Source organism: Monopterus albus, unplaced genomic scaffold, assembly GCF_001952655.1.
Source record: "Monopterus albus unplaced genomic scaffold, M_albus_1.0 scaffold1.1, whole genome shotgun sequence".
Classification (NCBI taxonomy): Eukaryota; Metazoa; Chordata; class Actinopteri; order Synbranchiformes; family Synbranchidae; genus Monopterus; species Monopterus albus.
In genome coordinates this window covers 1,397,015-1,407,905 of record NW_018127881.1, presented here as the reverse complement: position 1 = coordinate 1,407,905, position 10,891 = coordinate 1,397,015, and the positions used below count along the sequence as shown (strand labels likewise).

At 38.4% G+C, this 10,891-nt stretch overlaps 1 protein-coding gene across 3 annotated transcripts in view; it reads right to left on the bottom strand.

Annotated features, from left to right (window-relative positions):
• Positions 1–8,336: 8,336 nt before the first annotated feature.
• Positions 8,337–10,891, bottom strand: part of dctn2 (dynactin 2 (p50)) — an 11,938-nt gene continuing 9,383 nt past the window's right edge. For all 3 annotated transcript variants that reach the window (XM_020623058.1, XM_020623140.1, XM_020623222.1), the window contains 2 exons: positions 9,974–10,065; positions 8,337–9,160 (listed from right to left, as the gene is read on the bottom strand). In XM_020623058.1, the coding sequence (XP_020478714.1) occupies positions 9,074–9,160; positions 9,974–10,065 (179 nt within the window). In that variant the 3' untranslated portion in view covers positions 8,337–9,073. The remainder of the gene's footprint in view (positions 9,161–9,973; positions 10,066–10,891) is intronic.

The following is a 10,891-nucleotide window of genomic DNA, read 5'->3' as shown; positions in this document are numbered from 1 at the left end:
CCGGCCCCCGGTTCCCCCGGGGCCTGGGGGGGGGGGGGGGGCAGGCGCCAGACACAGGACGGTTGGGAAAATAGGAAAGGGAGTATTGCTCATTCATTTTATCCATCAGTGTTCTGCAGCTGGTTGAGTGGTGGTTTGTAAGTATGCAGGGATGTAGGATGGCGTAGGTCATTACTGAGCATACTGCAAGAAGCTTTTAACTTTATAATTATATACTCTGTGATAAAACAAACTAGACCAAAGTACAGTACACCATGTAGTCCACTTAACAGGGAGCTGGAATAACAGTGACACTGACTGATTAAATGACTATACTGCAGTACAATTGCTGATAAAAGCAATCTAAAGATGGAAAAAAATGTAATAAAAACTTTCAGTAACTCAACTGCACAACACAGATAATAGTAAAATAGCCAAACTCACATGAAGCATTCATAATGTCAAATATGAGAAAAGCTATTTACCTTAATAAAGCCTCTGTTAATCAAGTCTGCCAATTTGTTGGAGATAGCTTGTCCCAACAAATCTGAAAGAAAAAAAAAGTTTTTGATAGGTTAGGTGTAAAAATGTCAAAGTTTCCTCTTAAATTTGCTGAGATTTCAGAATCAAAATAGTGATCTACACAAATACAGAGAAGGCTTGGTTTAGGAATGTGCCTGAAATAAAGGCTCATTCATTGCTTTCAAAAATAATGAACAATGATAAATTGCCAATAAAATAATTGATAAAATGATAAAATAAATCACATGGACAGAGAGAAAAAAAACCCTCTACTAATTCTTGTAAACAAAGACCAAAATGTGCTCTATTGCGCCCTCTACTTTCTACGGTCCTCAAAACTCGTTGGCATCTATAAACAAGTGGTCAAATCAATGAGTAAATCCTAATATTGATCTCTCCAGCTCTGACAGTCGCATCTGCTGCTTTTATTAATTGTTTATAGCTCCTAAAACAAATGTACTAAACAAAAGGCCAATGCAGTCACTGTTATGGTGGTTTGCTTTATCCTCATTTCACATAAATAAGAATTTCTGCTTTTTTACTTTAATGTTGTAAAACGTAAAACATCCTATATAGGCAATGTATATTGCTACATTACAAGTGGTAAGGAATGGAAATAACCTGATGCCAAATGCTAAACTTCCAGTGTGGCGGAAAGCACACAGAGTAAAACTTTGGTTTGGTAAATTAAACGTACACATTTTTAAAAATTATTTTACATGTTTTTTTGTTGTTTTTTTTTGTGGGACCACAAGTCCACTCCAAGCCAAGATAATTACGTCATGGAAATGTAAGAGCAGCAGGAGAAATGGGCGAAACAATAGGAAACGTACAAAGAAAAGAAAAGAGTGGGCTGAGAAAGAGCGACAGAAGAATATAACCATCTGTTCATTCAGTGGCAGATATTTGCCGTCAGTTTGTCTATGTATGAAAAATAAACAAAGCTGAAACATAAAAGCGTTTCAGTGTCGCGTTAACAGCCAGACCAATTACTGTCGGCCGTCAGACATTGGGTTGGAAAAAATGTTAACTTTATACACGTTCAAATTAAAATGACACTTAAAATTCTCAAATCTTTGAAGCATTTGAAGTTGTAGCTTTGCAAATAAAATAAGATAAAAATAATCACAAAATATTTTAAAACGTCTGACACTGCAGTCAAAGCCTGAAAACTTCCTTACTCGAAGTCCGTAGCCTAACGTTATGTGCTGGACAACTTGGCACACAAAGCAGACAACGCATAAAAAAACACGATGTAAACTGTGACTGATTCAGACAACTGTTACTCTAAAAATGGCACTATGATATGGGCCAAAAACATTTTCTTACCAGTACCCTAAGTTACACCAGGCCACTTAAAGTTCGGTAGCCATTATTCCCCGAAAGACTGAAAAACACTAATTAACTACTATCCAAAACTATTAAGAATCTCCACTTACCTTCTTTCTTTTATTCGCTCGTCTTCTCGGCTGCCTTGAAATCGAATGTGGATATTTCAGTAAAAATTGGTGATAGCTCATGTTAACCATTGTTCAGTCTTGACAGCTGAATGTGGTTTTTCGGAAACTCCCGGCGGTGTTTATATTGAGTGAGACGTCAACCGAACTACCCAGGGTAGGTAGCGTCACCACAACCTAACATACAAAGCAATGCCTGGCGTTCAATCCGTCCAATCAGAAGGGCAGAGTAGGGATCTTTACCTTGACGACATCCAATGGGGTGATGATAAATTGGCAGTGAGGCGGTGTCGTTTTAGCTGCCTGTTCTCACTCCAGCCTGTATAGTTTGTACGAGCAGCAACTGTGATGCAGTCATAAGACGGCCAGGACGAATTTGGGGCGTATGGGAGTCACATGAAAGGAATGATGCAATGCTTGGCAACCAGTTTCTAGCTTGGGATAACACCAGCAGAATCAGAACATGTTTTATTAAACAGTGTTGGCTCTAACAAAAATCTAAAAATATACATATATGCACGGATATCTAATGTCGAAGAATAGTTTGTTTCCGGATTACAAAAGCGGAATCGAATGTCGTACTAATTGTTTTATCGTGGTTAAAAAAAGTCTGTTAAATATAGATATATCGCTTATTTGCTAGTGACGTCTTAATTAAAGGTGTTGCCATTGTCTTATATTTTACCTGACTTTCGATTATAGGTGCTTGTTTAAAGTTTGTCGGTGGCACTGACGTTACACACCCCTTTCCTCAGACTCTAAGAGGGGAACAAATAACAACCGGTCCGCCCCTTGAAAATGACACTTCTACCGAACCAGAGTGAATCTGGCAGACGGCCGTGTTTTGTTTATCGAGCAGGCCACTTGTAGCCTATTATTCCACACACTTTTAGCACATATGCACAGCTGTGTAGCATTCGTTAGTCATTTCATACCGCGCGCTCCGTTACAACTCCGCTAGTTATTACAACACATGGAAACCGACCGGTGTCTGTGGCGGTGCTGGGTGTGATCCGACAGCAGACTGTCCCCCATTTTCCTATATCTCCTTTTTTCAGTTGTTTCAGATGAGGAACTAAAGCAGAATCCTTCATTAGTCCACGATAATAATTTTTAAAAAAAATCTAATGCAGTTGTCTCTGTTATTTGTGTTACTTTATCAGTAAGTACTGGTTTATTTGGCTGTTTTTTACTATAAACGTCTGGGCTATAAGACAAGACACTCGCGCCAAAACAACTGCCTAATCGTAGACATAAGATCAACCTTAATGTTATTGATTATAGAAATGTTAAAATCACCACTGAGCAACATGATTTGCATGTGGTGTTTATAATAATATAAAGACCTAGAAACGTGAAATGTTATTTCTAACTTACCATAGCATACGGACTAACTTTAGTTTCATTTAACGATATACAATAAGATGATAAAACTATATTGTCAAAATAAATAAATAGGCCTAAATAAAAGTTTCGCAATTTATAAGGTTCCCATTAACAATAGCTAATAGCTTTGTGACACCACAGATTGTCATGTGTAATGATTAAAATAATCTCGAATGAAATATTAGTTTTACCACTGAAGAAGTCGCATTCAGTACCCTTTGAAAGGTGATCATAAATCGAGGGTTCACACGAACATTATCCCAGTGTGAAACCACAAAATGGATCAAGTCAAAATACACTTAGGCCTACAATGAGTCAATTATCATATCCTACATACAAGAAAACCTACATGAATGTAGGTGATATGAGATTAAAACCAAAGTTCAGTAAGGTCACCGTCTCTGACACACAAGGAGCCAAACAGCAGACATGTTATTGTATGATGGTTGTAATACTGGATCATAACCATTAAGCAGCAGCAACAACAACAACAGCAGCAAACAAACAAACAAACAAACAACAAAAACAGACACGTTTCATCATGCTCCACTCTTGATGCGGGCTCCTCACCCCGCTCCTGACACTTTCTGCCATAATCCCAAACTCAGCACACACAAAGTGTTTCCCATGCACGGTGCAACGTGCACGGCTCAACATGCGCAGCCCCATAGCAACAGCGCCAAGTAGCGAATAGAAAGCTCAAATACTGTCTCTAGGACCCGGGTTAAAGCGCTGCAGGAAGCACCGTGAACACGTCACGACTTGAGTGGCTGTTGCTGAGTAGTTCAGCATACTTTCTCTGCACCCCTCCCTCTCCGCCCCTGCCGTCTGTTTATTTTGTCATTCCCGTCGTCTGTGTTGTATTCATTATAAAACTGTGTTTACAAGCCCAGATCTAGGTAGCCTCTTTTTCAGTATAGTGTGATAATTGTGGTCCCCTGTTTTTTGATTGTCATAATAAACAAATATACACCAAGCTATATATTACACTGTATATGTACTATGAATCCATTATTCTGTCATTTGTTGTCTTCTGTTGTTTTTCTAAATGACACTTTTCAAGTGAGCTGAGCTGACAGCTCAAAACTGATGTCTGTCCATGTCAGATTTTGTATTTGGAGATGCTATGGTGTTGCTGTAATGTTTTACTCACTGTAACCTAGTCTCACTAAATACCTTCTGTCTGCCTAGTCTTTAATAACTTAAATATATTTCTTTTATAACAGATTTTGTTAGCAGACCTACATTATCACTGTACAACTACTGTATATCATACCGTATATTGCATCATGCATTATTAAACAAGCAAAACAAAACACTGTGCAGTAATGCCCACATAACTTTACCGGGCTCTAATAGCATGTCAGTATAATATCTATATATGTACTGTCTGTTTCTAATGCAAAACAAATAGAACCACCACATTTTACAATGATAATGAATAAGAAAATTGTAATTTAATTTATGGTGTGTAAGCGTGGGCAGAGGATTTTTCTTTTCTTTGTTACACTGCCACGTTGATTTAGAACAAATACCGGGGTTTGAAATTTCAGATCACTAATGACAATGGTGTTCAATTTTGTTTCGAGTTATCCTCCCAGAATCAAATCTTGGCTGTTGTTTTTCTTAGTTTTACAGAAACAAAGAGTCTGGGAAATTTCCAGCCACCACACTCCCATCTTTCTGTCTTGTGCCCTTGGTCAAGGCTCCACACCCAGTTCCCCCTGACACACACACACACACCCACACCAGCTGTCGGAAATCTTCCCTTTTCTGCATTGAGACCAACTGATAGAGCTGTTATCATGTACTGGTGATACAGTAAGTTTTTTTTTTCCTGTAAACCAGCAGAAGGTACTCATCACTTTATCAGAAATTCTGCCAAATGCTGAAATCTGGGAAAGAAATATTCTAAAAAAGTCTGAAAATCTCTTTTTGTATGTTTAGAGTTGAGTTGAGTTTTGAATTAAAGATTTTTGATGTACAGGTGATATTTTAGGGCAATATAACTGGGCTAATTTTCCAACAGTCACAGCTCACGGTGCTTTGTGTTTAAGCTTTAGGTCCCCCTTGTAACTACATTCATCTCTTATGCCAATGCCCATCTTAGCCGCAGCCAATACTGCAGTTCTCTACTGCGTGAAGATGATCAAATTAATTAATTTGTCTTATATTTCCTCATGAGGTTCCCCATCTGTCATTTCCTTTACAAGTAAGCATTCACGCAAAGCAGCAAACGGTCTTAATGCCCATAAAGTCAGTAATTATTTGTAGTTTATTTGTAAGAGCTACAAACTATCCATTCAATCCCATCTCGCCCTGTCCAGATTTAACAGCTGTATGTCACATCCACTTGTTGAGAATTCTGCGTTTGAGGCTTCAGGATGACTTTGCAGACAATCCTGTTAGTCTGTTAAACCCTCTTTACGACTGAGTGTCACCTGTCTTTACCCTACCATTTTTGTCTTCCCTTTTTCATTCACTACAACCCTCACTCACTCTGCCCCACAACAGTATCCACCCTATTTTACTCTGCTTACCTCCACCCACCCCCGTCATTCTGTCTGGTTCACCACAGGCTCCTCACCTGGCCACAGCCATTTAGGAATAATAACGGATGCAGTATTCCTTGACTCCAACTTATTTCCAGCATTGTTCTTAGAAATTTTCCTGTCGTTGTTTAAAATAGAGGTAATATTAGTGTTTAAATATATTCCAATGGAATTTTGCTAAATATTTGATTACATTAAACCTGTAACCATTTTTACAACCATTTAAAATGATTAAACTCATATTTATTCATATTGTTTTGATCAAGTTATTTTTACGATTTATGTTACACTGTATCAAAAATCTCTACGTTACTGTACCACCATGAATAAGCAGGTAGTATTTTCACCATCTAAAACCACTATCAGTGCCTTGATTTCTACATTTCCTGTCACACATATATGTGAAAGGTAAAACATAAAAAAGGCAAAAAAGCAAGCCCAAGCAAAAGACTGTAGGGCATTAAAATTTAAAAGGTTGTCTGAACAGGTGGGTATACTGGCAGCGCGATACACACTCTAGGCTCCTACTCCAACCTTCTCTTCTCTTCTCTTCCCTTTAGTTTCCCCCATGTCCGCACCAGAAACAGATTTTGGAGGAGTTCCCTACAGCCTCTAGTTGCTCTGTGCTGTCAGAACACTTAAATATTTGTAAGTTTCAGTCGCATAAAGGTTGGTCAAAGGTTTAGACACAATTTCCCATTCAATTCAGTGGGAAAGTGTCTAAAACTTTGATTGGTAGTGTATATGTAGCTCTATTTCTATTGTAGAGCAAAGAATGGCTGCAAATTAACTGATATCTATATTACTAAATGCTCTCTTTGATTCATACCATATGGCTAAAATTTGTTGTTTTTCAGTAGGACTTCTGTTTAATCATTTATTTTCCTTTTCTCCTTGTTCAGGGCCACAGGACAAACTGCAGTCTGAAGTAAAACTGTAATACTTAATGCCACTGTTAGCGACATGTTGAGCCAAACCCTCGATCAATCCACAGTTGGTAATTCTGTGGAATTGTGTGTCTTAACAGATGGGACTGGGTTGACCCCATCTTGTACACCAAAAATAGAAGGACAAATGCAGTACAACATGATATACAGTACAGAGTATGTCTCTGTGCTCAACTGGGGCATTCCCTTCTAAGTTGGAGCTCTGGATCCAGTTCCCTGTAAGTCACACTTAATATGTCCTGTCCGTGTAGGCCACTCTTCAACTTCCCCCATAAGTAGGCCAGGGTCCATACTTGGCTCTTAATCTTCTCTGAAATCTCTGATACAAGCAATACAATGTAGCTACATATAAGCTATTAGCTAAAGTAAAAGCAGCAGCTTATGAAGTGTTTTGTCTAATTCAGAGCCTAAATATCCAGTGACACACAAGGTTTCTGTCAGCAGTTGTCATAAACCAACCTTCTGTTTCTTTTGACAGTTCTCTCGCTGCTTCCCAGTAAACTATTAATCCAGTTGTGGTGGCTTGCAGTGGCACTTAACTCACTGGAACAGCTGTGTCTGAATGACTCATCAGAAATACCTGATTGTTGCCCTACTGTAGCTCATCTGTCTGTCTTTGTCACTAAACGCATCACCTGACATCAAACATGAGCCAGGTTTTTGTTTTAACTTTTATAAACCTGCTAATGCCTGATGGATTTGAGGTTGACCTCTCAGAGTCATTCAGCGAGTGCCTTCTGTTAATTTACTCTGCGAGTGCCAGACTAGTCCCTAGCAATTTCAAGTCACCATGCTGAGATCAATAGACCAAGGTGTGCTATCATTTCTGGCACAGCCTGTCAAGTACAGCTATGGCTATGTTTACTGTCAAAGTTTTTAATTCCTAGAAAATTATCCTATCAAGTTTTTAAAATGCAATTTAGAATACAATTTTTCTTTTGTTGACAGCATCACATAGACTAGAATTACTTGTTAATAAAAAAAAAATGAAATAGAAAAGGTAAAAGTATGGTGGAATAATTTGCATTAAAATATCTGTATAATGCAAGCTTGGCCTTTTAAGATGCTATGCCTCCACCTAGTGTTCAAAAATGGGCATAACAATCTTATATATTTTTTTTTCCTTTTTGATTTGAATAATACATGTCTGTGTATCACGTTAAAAATTTTAATTAGAAGACAAATGTGATAATCTCCATGTGAAATGTTTTACAAGAGAAAGTAAAATGGCCATGTTTTTCCCAATACCAGCTCTTTACCAGGAGCCTGTCGTTGTGCTCACACCTACAACTTAGTATGTAATGTTACATCAGTCCTACATTCATTAATCTTCAAACTGTTCAGGCATCTGGTAATACAAGTCCACCTGCTTTATAAGTTCTAATACATTTAGTAGCTTGGTTTTTAAATATTTTCCATCCAACCAATACAATAATGAGGTGAGCAGCTTTGTCAGAGGTTATGTAATCATTAAAAACATCTTATGAAATGAGTCAGGCCTAGCACATTTTTTTATTGATCAGTTTCTATGATCACAGATGAACAACACAGTGGACTTGTAGGCAATGACAAAGCAGATTAAAAGTTTATCTGTGACATCTGGAGTCAGTCCTAATAATATAGTTACAAGTGACTGAGCTTGAAGAAAGAATTGGGTATACAGGCAAATTTACAAGCTTTCCTTCTGTGACTTGGCCCTGATACTCACACAGACGTGCTCCTGCTACAACAACCAGGTGACAACATCTTGATTTTGATCTTTTATACCATTGACAACAGCAGTGATGTGTCATATCAACCCAACGATGCTGTGATCTGTTTAATTTGACCAAACGATACAGTACAAATCCAGCAGTAGTGTGAAGATTCAAAAGGAGAATTTCTTATGTTTAATCCTAATCATAAAAACAATTCAGTCTAAAACTCGATAGGTTCAACAGGGGGGCTGCGATCGGTGGCATGTTATACAGAGGGGAAATATGTTTTCAGTTCGATGCAAGAGAAAGGAAGGAGGGCAGAGAAGAACATTTGGTCTCTTTTCTTGATGTTCCATCTTTTCCAACTTTCTAACATCTCACCTAGTGAAGAAAGGCAGAGGCAAAGTAAAGAGCAGGAGAGGGATGGCCAGAAAGGACAGAGTTAAACCCCAGTCCTCTCTCTGTGCTCTCTAACCAGCTCTCTTTAGTCCATGTTCTACACTCTCCTGGACTGGCCCAGACTAGGCCACCGTTTATTTAGAGAGCTTCTTCATCCTCTGATCTAGTGCAGCAAAGTTTTCTTCTATAGCAACAAGGTTTTCCTTCATTGTCTGCTGGACCTGCAGGGGGAGACGGGGGAAGGTGAAAAGTTGATGTGAGGTGAAAGAGGGAAGAAAGGAGGTTGTAAGAGTTGGTGAGGCATGCAGGTGTACAAGTGTAGAGGAGAGAGATATTGATAGAGCAGATGTATGGTGGAGAGAAGGAGTGATAATATGAATTTGACATGAGAAAGGAAAATACACAAAGAGAATATGTAAGGAGATGGGGGAGGCAGAGAGATTTAAAAAGGGCATAATTGAAGAAGAGCAAAAGAGTACAATGGCAAGCAAAGGAGCTTACAGAAAGGTTTCCTCTGTTTTCTATTACAGTACATTAAATATCTGGATTTTGTAGAGTTGGTTGGAAAAAGGAAGACATTTGCAGATTTTCACCCTTTACATTTCAGAGACTATCAAAAAGTATGTGACAGGTTAAGTGAGAAAAATAATCGATTGCAGCCCTATTAAATAGAATTACATAACTCCTAAATACTGAAAAAGCTAATGAAAAACCTCAAAGGCCACTGATGTTCCAGAAGGCTACAGAACAACTGGGCTTGCTGTAAAATGAATGATGTTTTTGGTGAAAGCATATTGACATCAAATCCAATAAACTTCTAAAGCCTCTGAATACAAAGCAAGTCTATGGAAGGCCACACTAGAACTTTGCTGCTTTCTGAATTGAATGGAAAAGTGTGCCCAAACATTTGACTGGTAGTGTAGCTCACACATTAAGTCAACATTTAAGCAGCCACAATTGTTAAAACACTATAGCAGTGTTAAAAAAAATAATTTATGTCGTCCCAGTTGCTCATCAGAGCTTGAACCTCCTACCTGTGTTAGCAGGCTGTTATTGTCCTTCAGAGAGTTGTTGATCATCTGCTGAGTGGTGTCCAGGTGGGTCAGCAGCTGGCCGAACTGCATGGCTACGAGACAGGGGTTTGGATGAAGTCGAGATGGAGAGCGAGGGAGGAAGAACAAGTTGACTGAGCAGGAGTTCACACATTTAAAAAAAAAAAATGAATGCAATGTCGTTTTTGATCCAAGTTAAAGAAAAATTTGTGCAGAAATTAGTGCTAATTTAATCTCAAAGTAACCTGGGTGAAAGATTAAACACTATCTGCTTTTACTTGTGTTTCTTCATTAGGAAAGAAAAATAAAATCAATTAGAAATCGATTAGACTCTACTGAGTGAAGAACACTTGAACTGTCGAGTGTGACAGATCAGCGCAAAAAGAGCCTGGATGATAAATTAGCCTATGCAGCTCACAGAAAAGAATTATTATAAACTATTAATGCCAAGGTTCCGCTTTCATGTGCTAAATAATAAAAAAATGATAGTGTGATATGATAATATCATGCATTTCTTTTTCCTGAGGGGGTGTTTAACAGTACTGCAAGATTTAGTCTAATTCTATTACCATACTGAGTCTCCCCTTCAGTTTTTTTGGGGTCCTTTGTTATGATAGAATGTCGTAGTTTAGGTTAATTCCATTATCTGCTTGAATCCCATTTTCACCTAGTTTTCATTTATCCTCTCACACAGACATTCTCATTGGTGATGCAAATCCTTCAGACCAAGCAGTGTTTCCCATACATTGACAGTGTGGTGCTGTGCATAGCGCATGTATTCGCTTAGTTCCTCCATGCCCTGCTCTCTCTCTCTGTCACACACAAACAAACACATGACAACAGACCAGAGTGTCTGTGAACAGCTCCTCCTCTGTGTTTATTTTAAACACAATGCTGTCA